Below are 26,703 nucleotides of genomic sequence, written 5' to 3'. Positions count from 1 at the left end.
TAGAATTTTGAAGGTATTTACAGTTTAATCAGATTTCAAATTTCAGATCTATTTTCCTCTTCCATCTTCACAACTTAAAAGAAGCAATACCTTGCTATGCGTTGTTATAAAACAATGAACAGACTGCAATCAAACTGAGATAACTTTGGAATTTTTTTTGATAGGTCCAACTCTGAAGGCTTTGAATTGCCATAGCTAAACGTCACTCCTAGTAAGGTTGATTTTGAGGCGGCTAATTTTTAAATACTTTATAATTTTTAATTATAATTTAAATAATGGTCCTAAAAGAGACTATTTATGAACTTGGGTGATAAAGATGATAGCTTCACTTTTTGCAAGTGTTAAACCCAAACCTTAGTCCCCTATAATCGTTCAAAGAAATATTGCCTTGAGGGACAAGTTCCAACTTTATCTTGTAAACATTGCTTGAATGCCAGTGTGATTGAAATAAAATTCGACAGTGTTATCTCCTTTCATCATCAGTTCCTTGTAATCTTTCACCAAATTTCTCCCCGTTAGATAATTTTAACTAATCATTTTAGATTAATTTTTTAAAATAAGCTAGTTTAACTATACATAATCAAACCTGACGGTTCTAATCTTACTCGAGGAGAAACACGTACAATCTTTTGTTCACCAAAACATCTGCTGCCCCTTTCAGCTGAGAATCTTGTTTGGTCATTGCTCATGCCAGCTTCCAAATCCAAAACCCTAAGCTCTATGTTTCGCTCCGCCAGTAAAATATCAAAGCAATGGAAATCCGCTGCCCCTTCTACCCCGGCTGAGGATATTGCCCTAAAACAGTACGTCTCCTCCATTAAATCGCCATCTTCATCTCGGACTACTGATTGTTCCAAGTCTCTCAGTGAAATAGCCGCCGAAAGCCTGAATTTTAAGTCAGCTGCTGATTCTGGTACCACACTTGTAATTCTTCTTTGCTGGAGCATTATAAACACTTAAAATTGCTTGATTATTTATGTTCTTTGTTTCGTTCAGGAGAATCTGCAAAAGTGCTATCAGGAGAAATATCGTCGATACTATGTGGTATGCTTTTTATTTCTGTGTTAATTTGATAATTCAGGTACATTTGTCATAAATTTTAAATTTTGGATAAGTTAAAAACTGAGGAAGGACTACTAACTTATGCTGGGATATTGCCTTCTTTTTGTTTATTCTTTTATTGCTCTGTTATTCTTTTGGTTGTTCTTGTTTTACTTCGGCATATCACATGGACTCATTTGTTAAAGTAGTAAAGAGCTGTTTAATATGAATGAACATTATGATAATTGTTAGTTTGCTCTAAAAAATGAATGCACATTATGACGAATCATGTTCTGACCTTTGAAGTCTTAAATAATAGTGGGAGAGCATCTAAATGAGTTCCTTCTAAAAATAAAAAGCTCCTAAACGAGTCACCACAAATTTTCAGTTGCCAAATTGGAATATATCAATAATTTTCAGTTTAGCTGTTCATCTAATACAAAATATAAGTGCATTCCCTAGTTTAGAATTTGAATATGTTGTGGTTGTCTAGGAATTCTTGTAATGATATTTAATAGCAGAGGGTTGAACAAATGTGTGAACTATGATCGTCCAGCTACTGTTATCCTTATATTGATATTTCTGCATTATCCAGAAGGCTTAAAAGATGGGCTTCAGCAGGTGGGATCAGAGAGGACTACCTGAAATAATTCCTATCACAAGATCCACTGTGATGTAATTAGATGTGGGGAAAAAATGCACGACTTGGAATATCTATTTGTTTTTGCATATGTCGTCTGCATGCTATTGCCTTACAAACCTTTTTATCTACATATTCTTCTTATTATCTCTTATTGTAGGTGATTTAGATTATGATTTGATCGATTCAGAAACGAGTAGCAACACAAGTTGTTTGGAAACTGTATTGGATGTACCATGGTTATCAAATATAGATAGATCCAATAAGTCATTACGGCGGAAAGAAATAGCACGAGAAAGGAAGGAAATATGGACATTCAAGAGTAGTCAGACAAGCCGTTTCCACCAGTTGGTTAAACAATGTGCCTGTAAATTGGGGACTGATACTACCATTAAAGTGTTTGGTAAATTGGGACGAGAAACTGGCCTGAAAGAATATAATGCTCTAATAAGACTCTGTATAGAGAAAGCCAGAGAAACAAATGATGAAGAGGTGTCGTTGAAGCAGCTTTCAAAAGCTTATCAACTTCTTAAATCAATGAAGGAACAGGGTTTCCAAGTAAAAGAGGAGAGCTATGGTCCAATTCTTATGTATTTTATTGATTTTGGCATGGCACAGGAGTTTGACTTTTACTGTGAGCTCATAATAGATAGAAATTCTGATTCACTTGCAAGATTAGCTTACTATGAGATGTTGCTTTGGATTAAAGTTGAGAATGAAGATAAACTAGAAGAACTCTTCTATCATCTTTCACTTTATGATGGCGACGATAAATCCTCCTTTCAAGGTTTGCAATTTACTGGACACATGTCCCTATTACTATTTTATTTTTTTTATTCAAATTCGTTTGATCCTACTGGTTATTAGAAGCTACTTGTGGCACCTTGTACTTCAATGAGTAGATATTAAAATGATTAAGTTGCATGTTTCTTTTTCTCATATTTATTGTACATTATGTTTGTAATGCATATGCAAATTGTTGATGAATTTGGAGTCTGTCTTTGCAATCAGATACCATCTTAGAATGTCACAATTTTTTCTGAAATGCATCTTATGATGAGTTCTGGCAAAGGCTGTCTCTGCACCAGTGTCATACTTTAGAATCTCACAATGTTGTACATGTTGCAGAAAACTATCTGTTAGCACTGTGTGAAGAGGACCGTGTTAAAGGTTTTGTGAGGCTCCTACACACTGTTGATATAACAAAAATTTCATCTATGAATTGTGTCACAAATATATTCAAGTTCTTGGGGAAGTTGCAACTGGAGTCCTTCGCAAAGAAGTTACTTCAGGAGTTAGTAACAATAGGTAAACTTTTCAGTTTTCTTTTGTTTAGAGGCGCCTATATAGTTGGTTCATTTGTTAATTCACTGGCCTCATGTTAGGCAAATCTTTTCTAATTGCATTGGGTACTATAACATGAAGGTTACCCATTATTATTTAACTCATAGGATGTTCTCTATGTTGGTATCTTATCCCAATACATCTTAGAAAGGGTTAATATAAAATTTTGCGAATAGATATACTATATACAATTTTCTCAAAAAAAAAAAGAAAAGGAAATTACTATATGCTAGAAACGTTTTTGAGTATTCACATCATTTGTAAGGAAATTGACGATTTTCCTTTTGCTGTTCCTGTTAACAAATCCTTAACTTCTGACAAAGTGCCCTAATCTCTTCCACTTACATTCCCTTCTCATGCATCCTAATGTAATCTCTCTCAAAGCAGATATTGGAGCAGAAAACATCTCAAAGTTCATTTACAATTATACAACTAGCATGCCAAATTTTGCGGTGAGGAACTTCTCATGAATGCTGCTGGTAATCTCCCTTGGTATACAAGTCACATGACGCTTGCATAAACAACAACAACAACAACCCATTATAATCCCACAAGTAGGATCTGTGGAGGGTAGTGTGTACGCAGACCTTACCTTAACCTGTGGGGCAGAGAGGCTGTTTCCGATAGACCCTCAACACAAGAAGATGAAAAGAGACAACAGAACAGTAACAACAACCAACCAGGGCCAAAAAGATAGAATTAGAAAAATAAATGGAAAAGATTGTTGGATAGAATATCTAAGACGCTGTTTTTTTTTAAGTCACAAGTTACATAAACATCTTAAACTCTGCGTGCAGTCAAATGGTGTCAACTGATGTCACATGAACTGGAACAATGGAAGTTAAAGGGAGTTCAATTTTTTATTGTATTTTGCCCTTCTGTTTATGTTTTTTCCTCTAGATACTGATTGACTCTGGATTGCGATTAGCATAACTTCTTTACGTTGCTAATGTAAAGTTGGTTGTAAATTTTAAATAAACTATTGCTGTTGCCAAGTGGATCTGTAGCCATGCTAGTTCTTAATATGTGTCCACCTGTGAAATATTGCTCTGATTGCTTTGTTATGTTGTGGAAGCTTGAAGATGTGATGCTTGAATTCAAAAATTTACATGCTGAGTTGGAGCTTACACCAACATCTTCCCAATATCAGAAGCTTATTATGTACTGTTGTGAGTTATTTAAGGTATGAACCGATTGTTTACTGATGTTTTAGATATACTCTATGCAGTGATTGGAGATTTCTTTGTGCAAATAAGTCATTGCATGTTATGGTTGATATCTAAACTTCTCCAATGTACTGATACTTGCAACTTTGCAAATAGGTACATGTTGCACTTGATATGGTTGATCAGATGTTTGAAGCGGGTGTGACGTTAACGTTGGACACATTTAATTCCATACTAGATGCCTGCGATAGAAGCTGTGAGTATAATTTGGTAGGTTGGCTTGAATCTTTTATCTTTTTTTTGATGTTTTAGCTCATTAACTTAAGTTATGAGGAGCTGACGCATAGTTTGGGCTAGGACACATCAATTATCTGAGATTTTACGGTCATAAATGATCCTTGCTGTTCTGATAATTTGTTACTCATGTATATGGTTACAGTAAACAGTTTTGATGCTCCAAAGCTGAACCTGGATAAAGAATCAAAGCATCCTGGGCAGCACGTTTAGATGAAATACTAATGTACTAGTATAGATTGTGATATCAATCTTTAGGGGCAAAAGATAAGAATTTGTTCTCCTTCTCAAAAGAGAGAAGAATTAGTTCTCATAATCTGCTCGTTAGAGCTTTTAACTCTTAGGAACAGCAAAGTTGGAGTCTCCAAATAGGTTAAGTATTAAATAGCAAATGGGCTTAACAAATATTGATATATGTCTTATCAGTAGAAGAGCTAAGTTTATGATGTCAAATCCAAGTAAAAGGTAAAATCTTCATGGCTGTGATAGATTTTCAGCTGAATTTAACCCGTCGGTGTTCTTATATATCTGTTCAAGATCCACTCTAGTCCCTTCTCTTTGTCCTTTCTTCTTTCTCCATTGTCAACTGAATTTTTTGCTGCTTCTTTGATTCAATCACTTTTAGCGGCGAAATATTTCGAGTTGAAATTTACATAAGTAATTTTTCCCGAAGTACCAGAGCATTATATATTTGCAAATTATCCATTGCATATCTCTTGTATCTTTGATTTATTTCTGGCCGTCACAAATCAAGTTTTAATGTGTATCCTCATGAATCTTAGGTTCATCGAATATATTCAATGTTACTTCGCCATGGTCTCAAGCCAGATAGCGAGACCTTCAGGATAATGATAAATATGACTGTGAGAGCAAAAGATGTAAGTTTTCTCTTAGGGAATGTATTTGTGTATGGGTGCCTAACTACAAGAGCTCAGTGTTCTTTATGTTGTCCTAAATGCAGTTTGAAGGTGCATATGGCATGATCGAAGATTTGAAGAAATTTGACGTGATGCCTACCACTAGCATGTACAATTGCATAATGGCAGGATATTTCCGGGAGGTGGGTACTCCTTTTATCATGTTATCTTCTATGCTTGAGTTGTCATAATTTATCTATGTGCGGAACGACTAACTTCCACTCTCAAACCTATTTATTGCTTCTTGTGGTCTTCACTTGACCACCGCGTCTCTTTCAAAGTACTTATAGAATGTCTTTTTGAGTAAAAGGGAAAATACATCAAAGTATATTGCTCAATTTTAAGTCGCTACATTTGAGAAGTAAGGTTTACCTCTTTAGTGGATCTAGACATAGTAAGAAATCTAGCAACTTTATCTAAATAATTGCACTAAATTATGTGGGCAAAGTTGTTTGTTTCTCTACAAGAGTTGTGAAACTAGAGCTAGGGGTCGTCTGGTTACTCGTGTTATTGGAAATAATTCCGGATGAATTCTGCGTCAAATGTCAAGTGTTTGGTGATTGTATTTTGTTTGTGTATTGTTATTCAGATGTTTGGTTATCAAATTTTGTTTGCGTATTAATACCCACATTGGTTATGTGCATATTCATATCGTTGTGAATAACAATACACATATTAGTAATATATGGAGGAAATGATTTTCTATGCTTACAGTTTGAATAGAAGAAAATGGTCCTTCAAAGATCTCCTGTGTTAAATATAGATCTCTTTGTTATTTTTCACTGATCTCTTGTGAAAAGGGTTCTATAACTAAAATAACATTTGTAAAAAACTACAAATTCAAATCTCCTGTTGTTTTGATATTGGTTAGCTCATAGTCTGATACAGGGTTTTTTTGTAATAGGAGCTAACCTTTATCCTCTTTTGTATTCTTCCTGTAGTTTTGATATTGGTTAGCTCAGTCTGATACATTTTTTTTTGGTGGTAACAGGAGCTAACCTTTATCCTCTTTTATATTCTCTTGCATCTTCTTGATGCCTTTTACATAACACGGTACTACTTCAAAAAAAAAAACTCTTGTTATATCTGCATACGAGCATGTAATGCAGAAACAGTGCTTTTTATCTTATTAATTGTTTAGCTATTATACTCGTTGTATCTCATTTATTTTATGTAATGCTTGTACTTCTGGTTTAATAATTCGAAACAAACTGTTTAAAATGGGTCTTCCATGATTAAAAGAGTAATGCAATGTTCATTATTCATTATCTTATCTTATCTTCCTTATAAAAAAAAAATTTCATTATCTTATCTTTTTTGAGAATGATAACATTTTATAAATATAAAACAGCACAAAGTTTGTGCTGCTATAAGTGATAGAATACATCCCCCAAAAAGTAAAAGAATCCCCCACTACAAAAATATACAAGGATTCTATGATATCAAGTATGGAGTTACTATCATTTACAGGGCATTCTTTACACCAAAAAAGAAAAAGTCCTAAACAGTTCATTTTGATTTTCTGAATGGAGTTGCTAACATTCTCAAAACATCTGGAGTTCCTCTCGTTCCAGACTGACCACCAAATGCAGGCTGGGATCTACTGCCACCATTTCTTCTGTCTGACTCCACCTGTCACACCAGCCCAGCATCTCAAGAGGTCGGATGTATCTTTTGGCATGGCCCAGTTCATTCTGACAATACTTAGAAACACGTGCCACAAATGATTATTTTAAAATTCTTATCTTTAAGATACATTCAGAAAATTCTCTTAAAACTGTTCATTATTTTGAGATAATTAAGAATTGATTATTATGAAGTAAAGTTATTATAATTTATAGTTTTGTTACACACACACACATGTATATAGTACCAATTATTTTCTTCTTTTATGATAATAAAGCATATAGTTGATACATATATTGGATTAATTAGGATCAAAGTAGCTATCCGAGTAAGAGTACTTATGGGATTTAGAGAGCTCCGAATTTGCTTAAATTAACTAGTATTGCAATGAAACGAACTTGAATGGACAGGCTGGATATAGATAATTCATATAGTTGACCCCAAATGATTTCAGATCGATGCGTATTGATTGATTATGTTAATAAACCAAATATTTCAGTGGATAAATAATGTAGCAAATTTTCATTAAATTTAAAATATTTCATTGGATAAAATATTATTGGTAGCAAATTTTCAATAAATTTAAAACGTAATACATTTATTATATTATACACCTTATATATTTATCAAGTTAAACATCCAATGGTACAAACTATCTGGTGATTGTTATTCAATACATCCCTGTAAATATAATTTGTTTTGTATAATTGGTCGGCGAACCAAACCACCCTTGCAGAGACATGTCTGGATACTTACTCCCCCAAATTCTTGAATTTGACCAATGTTTCTGTAAATATAATTTGTTTTGTATAATTGGTCGGTGAACCAAACCACCCTTGCAGAGACATGTCTGGATACTTACTCCCCCAAATTCTTGAATTTGACCAATGTTTGTGCGTTACAGGTATTAGAAAACAATCTTTCTTTATGTCCATCCTTCTCTATATTGGGAAGGGAAAATCAAGTGATGCTTCCATCATGATTCATGGTCGATAAGTTGTCTTGTGCATGCATTTTAGGTACAGAAACAGCCCTTTTTTGGGTGTGAAAAGCCATCCAATCCACGTGAAACATACAATTGCTTGATGGCTTTTACTAATATATTGAAATTTTGTTGCATGAATTTCCTTATCGCCGGAAATGATAATGGCTGTATAGTGCTTATTACTTCTAATTTTTTCTGCTTTTGACTTTTCCTATTTGCTGAACTTTCCGCAGAAAGACATTCATGCTGCACTAAAGGTTCTCAAACAAATGGAAGATGCTAATGTGAAGTCAGACTCTCAGACTTTCAGCTATCTGATAAGCAATTGCACAAGCGGAGATAACATATCTAAGGTCCTTTTGTTTTTCATCTTAGTTCAGTACTCCTTTGTGATACGTTCTATTCTGCGATCTGTGATAAAAGAACCTGCCCAGACTTGGCCAAATTATTTAGCACCCATTGTTGTAGGAATAGGATTATAAATCTGGACTTGCATTTCTCATTTGGGAAATAGCCGCTCTACCTTCACAAGGTAGGGGTAAGACTGCGTACACACTACCCTCCCTAGATCCCACTTATGGGATTACACTGCGTTTGTTGTTGTATTGTTGTGGGAATAGGACTATGAATCAGGGCTTGCATTCTCATTTCTCTGGCTGACTAAGTTTGATAATTTGAGTGGATGCATTATTTTCATTGTACTAGCTTATTCAAGATTATGTGCCCTTTCATATTTCTCGTTATTATAGAAGGCGGTTCAGTAATCGGGAGTAAGAAGGTAGAATGGAGATGATATTCTAACTTCTTGCAATGGAAATGATAGAATGGAGATGATAGTATCCTTGATTATAGAAGGAAGGCCAGCTTATGTTGAGCTTAATTCCAATTTAAGATTATAAAGCTAGTTCAATTCATGTACTATCAGAAGTCGTGCAAGCATATTGACAAATCCTTGGATTCCTTTGCAGACAAGTATGGAAGGGCCACTGTTGAACTCCTGGGTAGGAAGGAGGATTTGTGGATTGTAGTTTGCCATATTAAGAATCATGAGGTTTCAGGTTCAAATCCCAATGAAGATAAAAATTATTAGGTGATTCTTCCCATCTATCCAAGCCTTGGCGGGCAGAGTTACCTGGTACGTGTGCTGGTGGGAGTTAGCAGGTACCCGATGGAATAGTCGAGGTGTGGGCAAGCTGGCCCATACACCACCGTCATCAAAATGAAGAAGTTGATAACTGCCACATAGAAGTGGGATAAACTGTGTATTGCAAATTAACTAGTGCAACATAAGAAAATTCTTGTATTGACCCTCATATCAAAAGAGAGGAAGGCCATTAAGGCCTCATTTGTTTTTTTTAAGATTAAGACGTCTGAATCTGAATGCACGTCTGAATATCAAGATGTGTATTAAGATTAAGATGTTTGAATCTGGATACACATTTGAATGTTAAGATGTGTATTAAAATCTGAATACTAAATGATTAAGATTGTTTTTTTTCAATATCTGAATGAATAAAATTTATCTTTATTTAAAAATTAATAAATATAAAATTTAAATAAAATACTAATTTACTTAATATTTTATCAACAAAATATTTTTTTAAAAAAAATGGTAGTTGATGGTGGTGATGGCTAATGGTGGTATTTGTAGATGCCCACTAGAGGTGGTGGTTGGTAGTGGTGGTTCTAGGTAGTAGCTAGTAGTGATTGATAGTGGTGATTATGGTTGAGAATGGTGGGTGGTAGTAGTTGATAATGGTGGATGGTGATGGTGGTGGTTGAGGAAGGTGGTGGTAGTTCATTACGGTGGGCACTAGCTATTATGGTTAATAATGGTGGTGGCAGTTGAGGTGAATGTGTGGATGGTTGTGGTTGTGGATGATTGTGGTGGTGGCGGTGGTAGTTGATAATTGTGGGGATAGTAAGTGGTGGTAGTCAACAATGGTGAGGTGGTGGGTGGTGGTAGTCAATAATGATGGCAGATTATACTTGAGGATGGTGGTGGTCGGTGGTGGTGGTTGAGTATGGAGGTAGTGGGTGGTGCATGGTGGTAGTTGATAATGGTGGGCAATGGCGGTAATTAATTGTAAATGTGGATAGAAACATTTTAATGAAATTAAGTCTCTGTTATAGATCTTAATTGTTCACACCTATTCAGACCTATTAAGTAGTTGTGAAATGAAAAAAATAAATACACTTAATAATCAAGATCTGAATGATTCAGTTTCAGACTTAAAAAACAAACGCACTTAACATGTGAAATCTTGAATGATTAAGATTCAGACCTCCATTAAGTGCAAACAAATGAGGCCTAAATGATTTTTTAATCAGGATAAAAAATTTAACGATGTCTCGTGAATACATCCATCATCACAGTGCTAGTCTTTCCATTTGATGTAAAAATTGTCCTTTATGTGACTAAAATTCTCTTGAAGTGATCTACCATAAAATTATCATAGAATTTTTGTCAGTGGTAATTGGATTCATAAATCTGATTCCTTTATCTAATTTATCGAGGCATAGACTTTTTTGCTCTTTTGTTTCTTCTTTCCATATTAGCGCAAAGATGCTTATTCTATTGACATTGACTATAAATATGCACAATAACAATTGGTAATTTGAAAATCTGTAGTTTCTTGATGAGATGAAAGATTCTGGAGTTCAATACACAAAGCATGTATATATGGCCCTAATAAATGGATATACAGCGTCTGGACAGTTTGAAGAGGCTAAACAGGTACACGAGTATACCCAGTTCAGTTTCTTGTTTTTACAAGTCTTTGATTGCCATATGTTTCCCTTTTCTGCATGATAAATTCTTTATTAGATCCACGAATTCTTAATAGCTGGTTTTCCCCTTCAAAATTATTTCAGTTGTATGCTTTTCTATATTTAGACAAGAGTAGGTTGCTCTAGTGGTAAGCACCCTCCACTTCCAACCAAGAGGTTGTGAGTTCGAGTCACCCCAAGAGCAAGGTGGAGAGTTCTTGGAGGGAGGGAGCCGAGGGTCTATCGGAAACAGCCTCTCTACCCCAGGGTAGGGGTAAGGTCTGCGTACACACTACCCTCCCCAGACCCCACTAGTGGGATTATACTTGGTTGTTGTTGTTGTTGCTTTTCTATATTTATCTATTTATTTAATCTTGTTGAGGTCTCTGGTGGCACATTTTTGGTGGATGCATATGTGAATATTAAGAAATAAGTTTAGTGCATAAAAGATGTAAATTCATTGCTTTCTTCGAAGCTAAGTTGCATCTCAGTGAATTCTCTTGGGGCTTTTTATCTTGGCCAATCGGAAGCTTTCATGTGAAATATATTCTTTGCAGCAAAATGGAATTGCGTTCTAACTGATAAGCTCAATGTAGAGCATTCATGCGAAAGTATTTTCTGTTCCTTTGTCTCCTCGGAAGAGGCCAAACAAAAATGCTATTTCTTCTGATGATTTAGAAGCATCAAAATATGTGCAGGTAATCTATGATCGAAGAGTACCTGTAAAGAGCTTCAATGAAATCAGAAGTGCGCTTATTTCAGCTCTTGCATCACATGGACAAATGCTTGATGCCCTTAAAATATATGAAGAAATGAACAAAGCTCAATGCAAGTTGGAGCCAAAAACAATCATATGTCTCATTGTAAGTGCTTTCTTGCTCATTTTCTCTTTCCCAAGATCTTATCTTTAAGCACCTTCCGAATTCTTGACACTTTTATTCTTTTAAATCATAATTTTATAGGAACACCTTCAGTCTGAAGGAGAGTTGCATAGATTGCTGCACTTGCTTGAGCAACTAGATGGCCTGGATCGTTGGGTTGATGCTTGCTTTAGGGTCATAACATATTGTGTTCGGCACAACCACTTGAGGTATAAAGTCAAAACTGTTTCTTGAGAGTTATTGCTGAAATTTGACTCGCTTAAAATTTCCCCCTTTGTGTAATAGATCTGCTGTTGACTTACTCAAAAAGCTGGTAGATGCATACAAGAACGATGAAGTGGCTAAAGAAGTTCTGTTTGATGAGGTTTTGCTTTTGTTCCTTTTCTCTGCTTTTGGTTGGAAATTATAATTATGGATCATGGATCTTAGTACTTTTAGGGCTCCTGCCGTTGATATACTCTTATCAGTCCTTGTGTGTAAGATGGAGTGTCTTGCTCCTCACTGCATATAATATTTTTACTTGTCAAAATTGTTGGCTCTCATTATTTATGGAGACCTTAATTTAGCTCTGATGTGTTAAATTCTTGTTTGATACTGATTTTTGGTAATCATCGAGCAGGTTTTCTGCCAGATTGCGATAAATGAACCAACAAATTTGCAGTTCGGCTTGGATCTCCTTCAGGCTATTAAGAAAGAGATTGGTGTCCGCCTTTCAAGAAAAAGTCTTGATTTCCTCCTCAGTGCGTGTGTCAATGCCAAGGATTTACAAGCTTGTTCTCTGGTTTGGAAAGAATACAGAACAGCTAGTCTTCCTTACAATGTTTTAAGTTTTGTGAGGTAAATTTTGAATTACTGATATTTCTCAATCTTGTTTGCTTGCCTGAACATTCTGTTCTTAGGAAATTCATGATAGTTACTCATATTCTTTATTTTAATTTCTCTACAGTTGCATCTGTTGAGAAACTATTGAGTCAATCATTCAACTCTAAAGATTTAAATAAGCTTGACTAGTGCATTTTCATATGTTTGTTGCGTTTTTTCCTTCTTGGTTAGAGTGAAATGCAAAGGTATCCATCTAATACAACTTAAAGTTAAAGTTGGAAAGAAGTTAGAAAAAAGCATCGAACTCATAAAGCTTCTGAACTACAGATAACTAAATGAATCATTTATATCAATTTTCATACAATAGTTATTTTCACTGATTCTAGGAGTTAAATTGTAACAATTATTCTGACAAAAGCTGCACTTTCCCTATTGGTGACTACCGAAGGATGAAACAATTGATGTATTTTGACCTTATGTTTGGGCTACTTTTGAGAGGAAAAGCCCAAAACCATACATGATCTTTGGCTTTAGATTCAAAGTCATACATATTCTTTCACATGGAGCACTAATAGTACATTTACTTTAACAAAGTGGTGCACTTTTAGTCATAACACTGAAAAAAGCCCAAAAACATACATTATCTTTGGCTTTAGACTCAAAGTCATACATATTCTTCCACGTAGAGCACTAATAGTCCATTTACTTTAACACAGTGGTGCACTTTTAGTCATAACACTAAACACATTTTAATTTTTAACAGAAATCTAAGATCTGACAAAATATTTGTTCCCTTTATTTTCTTATTTACCAAAAGAAATAAAGATGACAGATTTATCTAGATAGCAAATAGTAAAATGTTTCTATATCTAGATAGCAAATAGTAAATATGTGTAAAGATGACAAAAAATAAATATTATGTTTACTATACGCTGACTCCCATAAAATAAAAAAATCTAATAAATATATATTACGTATATTTATTTTAGTAATAAAATTTATTTATTCTCAGCAATGATTTTACGTATATTTATTTTATGTCAACGTATAGTAAATATTATGTATATAATAAAAAATCTAGATACCATTTGAGGTTATCTAGATAAAAATCATTGCAAATAAAAATTAACGGTGTTTAACATTTCTTAGTAAAATGTATATTTTACGTATAGTAAATAAATTCTATGTATATTTACTATTTGCTATCTAGATAAATCTTTTATCTTTATTTCTTTCGGTAAATAAGAAAATAAAGGGAACATATATTTTGTAAGATCTTAGATTTCTGTTAAAAATTAAAATGTGTTTAGTGTTATGACTAAAAGTGCACCACTTTGTTAAAGTAAATGTACTATTAGTGCTCCATGTGAAAGAATATGGATGACTTTAATTCTAAAGCCAAAGATGATGTATTGTTTTGATCTTTTCCTCTACTTTTGAGATCACAAATGTTGTTTGTCCTTTTATGTTTTCCTTATTTGCTCTAATACCCCGTTTGATGCAGGATGTATCAAGCCTTGTTGGCATTAGGGGACTACAAATCTGCCGCAAATATTTTCAATAAAATACCAAGGGATGATATTCACGTTTGCAGTGTACTCCAAGCTTGTCAAGAAACTTATGGAAAATCTGTTTCCGCAAAGGGGAAAAAGAAGAAAAACAAAATTGGAAAGAGTGTGAGATGTGAACAGTGGAGTTCATAGATGATTTAGAAAATTCTTAGGTGTGTATAAATTTTGAACGTGCCATCTCTGTATGAGAATATTCTTTGCAGATCATTTAGTTTATCTATTCCTGCTTGGTACTTTATTTTCCCCCCCTCTGCTCATTTTTCTTCGTCCTTTTTGGTGCAGCAATTGCTTGAGATCAACTTTTTGCAGATCATGTAGATGTACAACTTTTAGTGCTGAGAACTCATACATTGGGCGTAGAGCTCTATGTTAGTCCAGCTTTAGAATTGCCCAGAGATTCAACATCAAGTTGGAAGTGGATCAAGAGAAACGTGAGACACTTATTTTGACTTCTGTTATCATGGATTTATAGCCTATGATCATTTGAAACATTGAAGGGAACTTGCACTGGAACGTATAAAGGACTAAGAATCAAGTGGTGCAGATGTCTTGTTTCATTTTGAAGAGCAAGGAGAGAATCTGAAACATGTGTCCTCCCGAGGTTTTAGTTCTCCCTTTTCCCAAAAAACGAGTTCTCTGTAGAATCATATGTTAATTTGGAAATCAGGTGTATGATAGTTTCGTATTTGTAATTGGTCTATGATACACACATTTAGCCTTCAAATTTCCTACCTGATATTTTCGATGGTTTAGTAGGCCTTACCTGTATTTTCATTTTGTAGCTAGTCATCTTGTCTGGTGCTAACATTTCAGACCATTTGGTTTAAACCTTATGTTAATGGAACGATTGTGAAAACACCATAGCCTGTAAGGTATAAACCCACATGGAGAATAAGAAAACAGGGCATATTGGTCTGCCTGTGGTTTTAAGCAGAATGAGAAATCCTAGTCGAGTAATGCAAAAGGGGTCAATTGTAGACTGTTGAGCTCTCTTATTATTTTCATCGTCAAATAAACCTATAAAAGCAATTGTTCTTCTCTGTTTTCATATCTTCTGAATGAAACAAATATGAAGTGATTAACAGCTTTGTAATAACATTTCTTTACCGAGTCTTGTTTTGTTCTTTATCAAAATTTCTTCATTGCTAATTGTAGCAACTTGAGTACAATATTTATACGTGGATTTGATACTGAAGTCTTTCTTACAGGTAAGGTCTATTCAGTACCCACATATCTAACTTTCAAGGAAATGCTAGTTTGTTCTTGCAATAGTGATGTCCTTCTGATACCAGATAAATATTTGATTTTTTTTCTTTTTTTGGTGAGAAGAAAGTTTACATACCCATGTGTCTAAAACAGTATTTTGTTGATGCAATTGTCCATCCACATTCTTAACCCCCGAGGGAGTATGTTGAGGAGGGGAAAGAGCAAGGGAAAAAAGGAGGTAGAAGGTTTTGCTAGTCCAATACTGTAAATTAAACACTTGAATGCACTATAATTCTATAAGAAGTGGTCAGTTAACTGAGAATCCAATACAGAAAATTGCTTTTATAATGAATTTTCGGTAGAACAATTTCTTGTACTACTGGTAGTTATTATTACTCTTAACATTAAAGAAGATTTGAGCTTCCCATTAGCAAAATCTTTCAAAAAGAATTAGCAACAAGAATTGCTTGCCTACAACGTGCCTTAGCTTGTTCAAGTCTCTCATTCAGTGTCTCTTCTTTCACTGCAGCACTAACCATAGCCAAATCCATCTCCATTAACTTCAAGACTCTGGACAATTCTGTCACCATTCTATCTTCAACTTTCCCTTCTTCCCTTAACACTTCTGCTTCTTCTCTGGCTCTTTCTGCCACTATTTCTCCCACTTTAGCCAACAATGCTGTCGACCCAAAATCTCTAGCCATCAACTCCTCCAATTTTTCTAAAAAATCCATTATCACATATCCTACAGGCTTCTCCAAATTAATAGGCTTTGTTCTCTTCCATCCAATCTCAAAGTTTGGTGGATCCTGCTTCACAAGCCCTGTTCTTGATTTTCTATCGCGAATTATCTCTGACTTTCTTCGTTTCTCTATTGGGAATTTTTCTGGGCTGATTGTTGTTTCTGAAGTTGGAGTGGGACTGAGGAAATTGGGGTCTGAAGACTCAGGTGTGGGATTGGAAGTGCATTTGATTGTGAACTGCTTTACATGGATATGATTTGTGAGTGGTTGTGATGTTGGAATTATAGAAATTGGATTTGAGGGAAGATGAATTGAAGGGAGAGGGTGGACATGGTGGAGTTGGAGGATATTAGAAGCCATGCTAAATTGCCCAACAAGTTGATAAGGTCTATTTTGTCAAGTGGTGCCAAGTATCTCGTTTGTTACTACTTTACTAGTAGGGAGGGGCTAAATATCTTGCCAAGGCTTTTGCTTTCAATTGTAGAAAATTAAGGTGTTCCATTTTGAGTATTTTGTTAAAGGATTTAAATATTATGTACACCGGTAGTTAGTGTAAATTTTTTTCTATTTTTATATCAATTTAGATTAATAAAATTGCAGCAAATATATATGCCGAAGATGTAGAAAATTTGTTAATATTCTACTTTAATTGGTTTTAGCAAATTATATACACTAGCTATATATATAAAAAAATGTTTGTGTCAGGTGAAATTTAACGTGTTCTATTGTGTTCCTTCTTTCACACTGTATCCCTTTTGTAGTTTATCAGTCTCCCTAATTGCGTAAGCTTCAGCATCATTAGGATTTCTCACATCAAGTAAACTGTAAAAGACAACCCCAGGCATGAAGCAAATGTTGCCACAACAACCAAACCAACCTTAAATATATTGTATGTTAAATCCATCATCATTTGAGATAATCTTCAAGCTGATTAAAGGATAATCTCACGAAATTCAATGTATCATTTGAAAAAGAATTTCTGATGCCTTAATTCTTAATATTTACTAGTTCCTCCGTCCAAGTTTACTCGCCCATTATACTAAAAATAGATATCTACTTTTACTTGTTCACTTTGAAAATCAACAGATAATTTATCACTTTTTCAACCTATGTATAACTAATACAAACATTAATTACACACCCGATCTGGTATTATCATATGTAGCTAATACATAGCAAACCATGGTATTAGCAATACCAAGATTATTAATACATGCATAACCTTAGTTAAAGATAGGGGTGTACGACAAACCGCACCAAACCGATAATTCGAGTCAAATTGAGATAAAAAAATCGACTATGGTTGGGTTTGGTGTTAGGAAAACAAATCCGACCGTAACTGGTTTGGTTTGGTTTTAACTAAAAAAAGTCAAACCGAAACCAAACCAACCCGACATTACATGTATACAAGTTTTAATATTATTTTATAAGCCCAAAGCAAATTCGGGTTGGTTTGGTATTATTTTATAGGAGGTTCTCTCTTTTAATGTATTATTATTTCAAATGATCAAATATGTTTATAGCCCATAAAAGTTAGTAACTCAAATAAGCCCAAAGTAAATTCAAATCAATACTAATGCTAACAAAAAAAATCAATTAATACTAGGAATGACAATAGTATTGGATATTTATTTTTTAAGTTTTGCATTGGTTTAGATAATGAAAATGCATAACTTACTTTTAATACTATTTAGTCATGTAATTAATACTTAGTACGTATTCTCGTACTTATTTTAGTATGACTTAGTACTTTTAGATGATGTTTATTTTTATTATGGCTTATTAATTAGCAATATTTATTTTATGCGATTTTTTGAGTATTCTAGTATAATCACGACTCATCTCACATTATTTTATATTATTTTATTGGGTAATATATTATATAGTTTTATCATACTAGGACCTAAGAAATATTAAAGCACAAATTATATATTTTATACTATGAAGATTTTGTCGGAAAAAAATCGAAAAAATTGAGATTGAAAAATCCGACTTTTGTTGGTTTAGTTTATAGATTTAAAAATTCGAGACGGTTTGGTTTGGTAATTAAAAAACCCGAACAAATCTGGCCTTTGTACACCCCTAGTTAAAGACAAAATTGATTTTATGCTTGATTATAATTCTTTTGACATGTTTTTCATTAATGTATATAAGATACAAGTAGACAAATTCGCCTTTTCTAATTTTTTTTCCACCCTATTTTCTAATATTAAATTCTTTCAATAAATCATCCCTTCTATTTAAAAATCATATTTAAAAGAAAAAAGCCTAGAACACGCAATTCCTTTTCTGAAAATTAAAATACTTTTCTCTACAATTGTAGGATTCTTCCTCTTCCTCTCTCTCATGTGAGGCCAATTGCTCCATGGACACACGTCTTGGATCAACATTTGCACAAACTGTATAGACCAAATTAATGCAATTATCCTTAAAGAATTTGGCGGTTATTTTAATAAACAAAGAATTTTCTAAAATAATTATGTAATGTATATAATTTTAATACACCAAACCAAATAGTTGATAAAAATAATCTCAACATAACTACTGCATACATAACTAATACCGATATAATTAATATCCGCATTATTAATACACTCTATTCAACATTATTCTTATACATTTATTAAACGACCCCGTTTTGAATTAGGAATTGCTTTTGGATAAAAAGTAAAGAACTCGTATGATTTGGATTTTTGGATAAGAGATTCTTGACAATCAACTAAAGATTGAGTTTTTACACAAATAGCTAGTCATATTAATTATTTATTTTTGTTTAAATTATATATAATTATATACATATAATACATAAATTATACGTATACTATAATTCATGAGCAACTATTTGTGTTAATACTTGTTAAAAGGAGGATTTACTACTTCCATTAAAAGACTAACGAAGGAAGATAGTGGACGCCCAGCGACAGGGGTATAATTGTTGTAAGAAGCAAAGGAAGTGTTCGTGCGCCGTGTCTGGCGGAAACACAAAAACCTGTCGCTGACGACTGAGCTGAGGAGTGATGGCGAGGATACCCATAGGGTGCGAGCCGGTGGTGGGATCGTTAACGCCGTCAAAGAAAAAAGAGTACAGAGTCACTAACAGACTCCAAGAAGGCAAACGTCCGTTATACGCCGTCGTTTTCAACTTCATCGACTCTCGCTACTTCAATGTCTTTGCTACCGTCGGCGGAAATCGAGTACTATTCCTCTTCCTCTCTTCTTCTCTTTTTTGTTTCTCTTATTTTTTTTTGGGTTACCTCCTATTTTGTTTTTCTCTGCTCAGCGGTGTAGTTAAATAAGCCCTAATTTTCCTTAAAGACGAATCTTTGGATATAGAGCATTCATATAGTTGAATCCCACTAGTTTGGTATTGAAGCTTATTGTGTTGCTGGAAATTATTTAGGATTTAACTCACGTTCTTCTTTTCATTTAGGGATGACAAGTACATGAAAACTCACGAGCGTGCTTCGCCTTTACTACTTGTTTACTTCTTGTTGACTGTTATATGGGAGAAGGTGTAATGTTTAGATAGAAAGCATCAATCTTTTTCCATCTTGGTCATTTTGCCTATTTGTTAAAACCTCAAGTTGAATAATGCTCTCTATTGTTCATTTCAATTAAATGTGCCAGATGTAGCTCTGCAAGTTACTTTAATATTGAAGGCTCGAGAATGGAGGACCCCAACCTCTCCCACACATTCATTTTTTAATGCTTAGAAGCAAAAATGTTTAACTCATTGCTGAAACCTTCTTATTTACTTAGGATTGTTATGCCTGCTTTTAGCTCACGTTTACCTTATACACAGTAACTGTTGATTGGTTCTTTTGTTTCTCCGTATTTGCAGAGTGCCACATGTTTTACAGATTGCAAATATTTCCCTATTGCTTTACCTTGCTAATATACCCTTTGTTCATGCCAAAGATAATGATTGTATTAGAATTGCCTATAATCTAGAAATCTTGTATAATTTCTTATCAACGTGAGAATGATGGAATTATAAAACTTGTTGTATTTCTGTTCAACTTGAGAGTTATGCATGAGGCAATCTTTTATTGCTTAAAATAAATTCAGAATTTGGAGAGGCTTCATGTTCGTGTAAATGAGGTGTCTTTTCTTAGTGTAGATTATGCCATCTGAGAATTGTTAAAAAATAGGGAAACTGAAAGAAGATAAACAATAATAGAAGAATAGGAGTGCTGATATTTATCCATTGTATGCCAATAGTGATAGCTCAGACTCAAGTCTTCAATTTTTCTGTTGGCTTGTCAGGTGACTGTTTACCAATGTCTGGAAGGTGGTGTTATTGCTGTGCTGCAGTCTTATATTGATGAAGATGTAAGAAGTTGCAAGTTCTGTGTTACTGCATTTATACTTTACATATGTGATTTGTATGCTTAAAAAGCTTTTGGCCTTTCCATGTGCTTTGTAGATCAGAAAGATGAATCCTTTTACACTGTAAGTTGGGCTTGCAATATTGATGGGAGTCCATTCATAGTGGCTGGAGGAATAAATGGAATTCTCCGTGTTATTGATGCTGGCAATGAGAAGATACACAAGGTCTTGTACATGAAACTTTGGCTTGCACGTTTACATGGTTAAAGAAGACTAGCTGCTTGTTTAATTTTTGAGTGAATTTCTGCAAATGATCATAACATCCATCTAATTAATTTTTATCTGACTGGTAATATATTTCTTCTCCTCCATGATCCAATCCATCTTATTCATTGTGATACTACAACAACACCAACAACGACCAAGTAAAATCTCACAAGTGGGGTCTAGGGAGGGTAGTGTGTACGCAGCCCTTACCCCTACCCGAAGGAGTAGAGAGGCTGTTTCCGAAAGACCCTCGGCTTAAGAAGACGGAAAAGACGAGAAGAGAAGGGAAGGGACAATATATTAGTACCATCAAACAGAAATCAAAGAAATAATAACAACATTATAAGAACTAGAAAATAGTTGAAATGCAATAACAAAATCAGAAAATAAGCCCCGATGCTATGAAATACGGAAGGATAGTGTGAACACAATATTAACCACTAGCAGTCTAAGGCCAACCCTATCGAACTAGCCTCACCCACGGACTCGGCTACGTCCTAACCTACAACCCTAATGCTCGACCTCCACACCTTCCTAACAAGGGTCATGTCCTCGGAAATCTGCAGCAACGCCATGTCCTGTCTGATCACCTCTCCCCAATACTTCTTAGGCCGCCCTCTACCTCTTCTCGAACCCACCAAGGCCAAACTCTCGCACCTCCTCACCGGAGCATCAGGGCTCCTCCTCTGCACATGCCCGAACTATTTGAGCCTCGCTTCCCACATCTTTTCATCCATAGGAGCCACACCCACCTTCTCCCGAATAAGTTCATTCCTAATCTTTATCCATCCTATCCATCCTAGTATGCCTACACATCCACCTCAACATCCTCATTTTGCCACTTTCATCTTCTGGATATGAGAGTTCTTAACCGGCCAACACTCTGCCCCATACAACATGGCCGGTCTAACCACAACTCTATAGAACTTATCTTTGAGTAACGGTGGCACTTTCTTGTCACACAGGACTCCTGATGCTAACCTCCATTTTAGCTACCCCACCCATATATGGTGTGTGACGTCCTCGTCGATCTCTCCGTTCCCCTGGATAATCGACCTCAGGTACTTAAAACTACTTCTCTTGGGGATGACCTGTGATCCAAGCCTTATGTTCATACCCACTTCCCCCGACTCGACGCTTAACTTGCACTCCAGGTACTTTGTCTTAGTCCTGCTCAACTTGAAACCCTTAGACTCAAGGGTATGTCTCCAAACCTCCAGCCTGTCGTTAACACCGCCTCGCGTCTCATCAATCAGAACTACGTCGTCAGCGAAAAACATACACCATGACACCTCCCCTTGAATATGGTGTGTCAGTGCGTCCATCACCAGCGCAAGTAAGAACGGGCTGAGCGCATATCCTTGGTGTAACCCCATAACAACCGGAAAATGCTTTGAGTCGCCTCCCACTGTCCTCCCATTGTGATATAAGCAAGTTAAGTTTTCCTCCATGATTCAATCCATGTTAAGTGATATCCAGTTAAACAATACAAGTTTGAAAAAATGAAGATGCTTTTGAAACTAGTTACATGTTAACTTAATAGCATATATCGATTCACCTTTTTCCATTTACTTGTTTATGATTGAACAGAGCTTTGTGGGACATGGAGACTCAATAAATGAAATTAGGACTCAAGTCCTGAAACCATCTCTTGTAGTATCTGCCAGCAAAGTATGTACCTTAAGTATCCTTCTCTCTGTCTTATTTCTTCTTCCACGAGGAAATTTTATTTCTCTTAAATGGGTTACTTCTTGCACTGTTGCAAGATGCATGTAGAATAAAGATCAATTTTGGAACTGTTTCATATGGCATATTTTAATCATCGAGATTTGGCCAGGATGAATCTGTTCGCTTGTGGAATGTTCATACTGGAATATGCATTTTGATATTTGCTGGTGCTGGGGGTCACCGGAATGAAGTACTCAGTGTGGTAAGTTACTGTATTTACTGCAGTCCCACTCCAAGGATGGAGCTGGTAGCAAATTAATGTCTTTCACATCTATTGTCAAGAATACTGTGAACTAGGATGTTGAGCATATCAGCTGGTTTTGATGGTTGTAGGACTTCCATCCTTCTGACATATATCGTATTGCTAGCTGTGGAATGGATAATACTGTTAAGATCTGGTCAATGAAAGGTAAATATGTAGTCATTTTCATTTTCCTATAGATTGTTGAAATGACATATGATATACGACTAAAGGAATGTCATCACCTACTAGAACATTGAAAAAGAAAAAAAATGAGTGATCTCTAGAGGAACAACTTGTGATTGTTTTTGTTCTCAAGGTTTGTCCTGAACCTTCATAATGGTATTAATATTGTCGTTGATGTGTTCCTGTACTTTTTCCAAATTTGATGGTGTCACCTATATTCTCTGATCCTGGCACGACTTCTGGGAGGTGCTAAACTAATGACTTGCACCCCAATGTATAGTATAGAATACGTTGAATTTATTAAGAGATATTTCCATGAGGATATCCTTGTTTCTGTCACAAGTGTGAAAATGATGTCAATAAGTCAAAGATTTGCTTGTTATAAATGCACCAAGAAATGCACCAACTACCTAGAAGGAAATATGAGTCAGCATGCAGTTCTCCTAGACATTGCATATTCTGGTGTTGAGAATGCTTGTCATCTAGACTACTTTACTACCCATATATGGTCATATGTATCAGCAAATAATCTACTGTTCCTGGTAGGAGGATGCAGAGTTGGTTGTGGATCAGATTTGTACTGCATCATCTATTCCATTGATGCTCAGTGGTTTCGAATTTGAAAAATAAAATGTAACATCAATTTAAGCTAGCAATTCTTTTCTGATGACCTTGTTGCAGAATTCTGGACATATGTAGAGAAATCGTTTACTTGGACTGATCTTCCTTCCAAGTTTCCCACAAAATATGTACAGTTTCCAGTGAGTATTCTTCTTGTAGCTTCTCACCTTCTCCGCTTTGTTTTCTTCTGAAAGTTTTATTGGGTAACTTTTGCTTGCTGTAACCCCCTCTTTATCATTTCAGATATTCATCGCATCAGTTCATTCCAACTATGTTGACTGTAACAGATGGCTTGGTGATTTTATCTTGTCCAAGGTGAATAGCATGACCTGCTCATGACCTGAGTTCTTTCTTTCTTTTCTCTAACTGTTCTGCTATATGAATTCTTGATTGGCATTAGCTTCCTTTCCCCTTAACAAGAGAGGGAAAATCGGAAAACCTGAGAACCTCTGTAAAATCAAAGACTAGCTTGAATCACTTTTTTTTTAACCTCCGAGATGTCTACCTCAAGTTGGAAATGACATGTTAATTGTTTGATTATATCTTCTCTTTTTTTAATATATTGTTGTCATATTTTTACCTGTACTGATCCATTAAATTTGTCGGAACTCAGAGTGTTGACAATGAAATTGTATTATGGGAACCAAAGATGAAAGAACAGTCTCCTGGAGAGGTTAGAAATCATGATCCTGGAATCTCTTTTTGAGAACTATATTAAACATTGACACTCAACTTCCTAATGTATATTGCTCTAATTTTAGGGCACAGTTGACATCCTTCAAAAGTATCCTGTCCCAGAGTGTGATATTTGGTTCATCAAGTTTTCATGTGATTTCCACTACAAAGCAGCAGCTATAGGTAATACGAAGTGTTAATCAAAATATTGCATGTCCCGACTTAATGAGCGTTTGTTATCATTGTTTCTACTAAAGAATTTACTGCTCGTGCAACACCATGTTGTTGCTGAGGTTGGCGATTAGTAACTTGTGACCATCTGGAATCAAGATTATGAAAATTTGAGAATAAGATACAACGCGAAAACAACAGATGCGCGGTCTGCATGCATGCTATGTTTCTCCTTGCAAGTTTCCTTCCAAGCTTGTACTGGAATGAACCCTTTGACCTTACATCTAACAGGGAATAGGGAAGGCAAGATCTTTGTCTGGGAACTACAAACCAGTCCACCAGCTATGATTGCAAGGTTGATCTCCATCCATGCACCCTTACCTAGTTTCTGATCCTTCTCATTTATGATTTGGATTTCAAGTGTTTGTGCTTCATTTTTGCAGGTTATCTCATGTTCAATCTAAATCTCCAATTAGACAGACTGCCATGTCTTTTGATGGGAGGTTAAGATCCAAGAACACTTTAATTGCTTCTTCTGTATGTTTTTCTTTTTTGCAATCTGTGCATTAATTAATCGATGTCTTTTTTCTTCAGCACCATACTTAGCTGCTGTGAAGATGGGACTATATGGCGCTGGGATGTGGTAGCAACTTCTTGAGTTTTTCATTAGGTGTTTGAGCAGGACATGTCTCAATGTTTCAATTCACAGCAGCTGCCAAAGACATCCGACAGTGATGGGAGACTTTGATTGAATATGGTATTTGAAGGATCTAGAACATATCTAACATGCAAGCAAACCTGCCAAATGCTACTTTAAGTTTATTTCTAACCTCTTTCTTGTGAAACTAACTTAATGTACTAGTGAATTAACTTGGTACTTTTACTGCTGAAGATGCATGTAGTTGTTAATTTTGGTAGTGGCAAAAATTCAGTGTAGCCTTGAGTGGAAAGTTCTGAGATTTGTTTGCTAATTAGGTGATACTGGTCTTAGTTTGTTGTCTGAATTGGCGCTCTCTTCTGATCGACTTTTTCCAGTTTTTCACTCTGACGCCTTGCTAAAAGAAATTTTAGAAGTCGCATCTAAGTTTACGTATGTACTAGACATATTTGTATCGGCTCACTCTTGCTTAGTGGGCTAGCTATAAGGTAGGACATCTGTAGGGGGAAGTTCACAGTTAGCCAGTAATAAGACATGTATTTACTTTTAAGTCACTGTTTAAAATGTCTTTAGTCTTTATCCACTGCTTTAATAAATTTTTACTCGTCCGGACGAAAATACCCTTCTGCTCATAAAGGTCAGGACCAAGTGTCCTTAACTTATGAGCTTGTTACTGTAAGTTCAGGACTAGCTGTCCTTAATTTATAAACTTGTAACTCTAAGTTCAGGACTATATGTCCTTAACTTATGAACTTGGAACTCGAAGTTCAGGACTACCCGTCCTTAATTTCTGTGCTTGTAACTCTAAGTTAAGGACCAAGTGTCCTTAATTTTTGAACTTCCAATTCTAAGTTCAGGACCAAGTGTCCTTAAATTATAAGCTTGTTATTGTAAGTTCAGGACTAGCTGTCCTTAATTTATGAGCTTGTAAGTCTAAGTTAAGGACTATCTGTCTTTAGTTTTTGAGCTTGTAACTCTAAGTTTAGGACTACCTGTCCTTAACTTTTGAACTTGTAACTCTAATTTCAGGACTAGACTGTGACTTGAGTGTAAAACACCTTCCTTTGATATCTAATTCAGAAGATTATAAAGCAAATTATATACACATCAAGATTTGGTCAAATATCCACCAGGAGAAAATGTCTGTTCTTAATATGCCTTTTAATCTTTTGTTAAATATTATGGTAGCATATCGTGTTGATGTGTCAATTCGTAACATCTCCTTTTCCAATCCAAGCTTGGGGAATCTATAAGTGCTTGATTGCATAGTATTTATGTCAGACTTGTTGAACCCTCCTGCCGAGCTCGAGAAGACATAGAAGAAAGGAAGAAAGGGTAACACCGTCTTTTCATATTAATTTTAATAGATTAATGGCTACTTTTGCTCAGCATTAAAAATGCTGGATGAAAAGTAAATACCACTTTAAAAAGTGGCTACCCCATGCAATTTTTACGCGAGACAAGTATAGATTTTCAATTTATAAGCCCATCATATTCAGTATTCACACATCACAAGTACAGATGTGCGCAGGTTGTCCCGTCCATTAAAGAACGACTTTACCCTTTAATGATAACAATCCAAATTATTGCAGCAAAAAGGGTCCCAGGATTTTGGTTTATTGGTTAAAGTGCGTATAATGTGAATTAGATGCATGTCATGATCTTGAACTCTATCATAGACAAAAGCTAAAGGTTTTTAATGAAAAAAGGGTAAAAAGATGGACTCATTATCCATCGAATGTCGAACTGTATGTCACGATTATCCAAAACAAAAGTACTGTGGCAAAGGAAAATCAATCTGTGTATCACTGACTCGGGCATT

At 35.2% G+C, this 26,703-nt stretch overlaps 3 protein-coding genes across 3 annotated transcripts; 2 read left to right on the top strand and 1 right to left on the bottom strand.

The window, feature by feature from the left end:
* Nucleotides 1-327: 327 nt before the first annotated feature.
* On the top strand, nucleotides 328-14,912 carry LOC107766653 (pentatricopeptide repeat-containing protein At4g04790, mitochondrial). Its single transcript, XM_016585461.2, has 17 exons — nucleotides 328-913; nucleotides 997-1,044; nucleotides 1,842-2,468; nucleotides 2,810-2,989; nucleotides 3,413-3,477; nucleotides 4,101-4,208; nucleotides 4,348-4,461; nucleotides 5,268-5,363; nucleotides 5,447-5,545; nucleotides 8,247-8,366; nucleotides 10,646-10,750; nucleotides 11,481-11,645; nucleotides 11,745-11,872; nucleotides 11,949-12,027; nucleotides 12,283-12,500; nucleotides 13,990-14,208; nucleotides 14,339-14,912. The coding sequence occupies exons 1-16, from the start codon at nucleotides 688-690 to the stop codon at nucleotides 14,186-14,188; spliced, it is 2,577 nt and encodes an 858-aa protein (XP_016440947.1). The 5' UTR covers nucleotides 328-687; the 3' UTR covers nucleotides 14,189-14,208; nucleotides 14,339-14,912.
* Nucleotides 14,913-15,554: 642 nt separating this feature from the next.
* LOC107766654 (protein CHLORORESPIRATORY REDUCTION 41, chloroplastic) lies at nucleotides 15,555-16,434 on the bottom strand. The gene has a single exon (XM_016585462.2). It carries the CDS (start codon nucleotides 16,363-16,365, stop codon nucleotides 15,703-15,705), a length of 663 nt encoding a protein of 220 aa, XP_016440948.1. The 5' UTR covers nucleotides 16,366-16,434; the 3' UTR covers nucleotides 15,555-15,702.
* Nucleotides 16,435-18,917: 2,483 nt separating this feature from the next.
* LOC107766652 (polycomb group protein FERTILIZATION-INDEPENDENT ENDOSPERM-like) lies at nucleotides 18,918-25,182 on the top strand (the record flags this gene model as incomplete). Its single annotated transcript, NM_001324923.1, is given in 13 exon segments — nucleotides 18,918-19,199; nucleotides 20,272-20,337; nucleotides 20,437-20,559; nucleotides 22,192-22,272; nucleotides 22,439-22,531; nucleotides 22,663-22,738; nucleotides 23,438-23,517; nucleotides 23,621-23,692; nucleotides 23,991-24,050; nucleotides 24,139-24,235; nucleotides 24,515-24,578; nucleotides 24,667-24,726; nucleotides 24,818-25,182. Coding segments are annotated over 13 exon segments (1,113 nt in total). The 5' UTR covers nucleotides 18,918-19,022.
* Between the last annotated feature and the right edge of the window lie 1,521 nt (nucleotides 25,183-26,703).

Source organism: Nicotiana tabacum, chromosome 2 (assembly GCF_000715075.1).
Source record: "Nicotiana tabacum cultivar K326 chromosome 2, ASM71507v2, whole genome shotgun sequence".
Classification (NCBI taxonomy): domain Eukaryota; kingdom Viridiplantae; phylum Streptophyta; class Magnoliopsida; order Solanales; family Solanaceae; genus Nicotiana; species Nicotiana tabacum.
The sequence above is the reverse complement of the archived record's forward strand: the minus strand, read 5'-3'. Positions and strand labels throughout refer to the sequence as shown.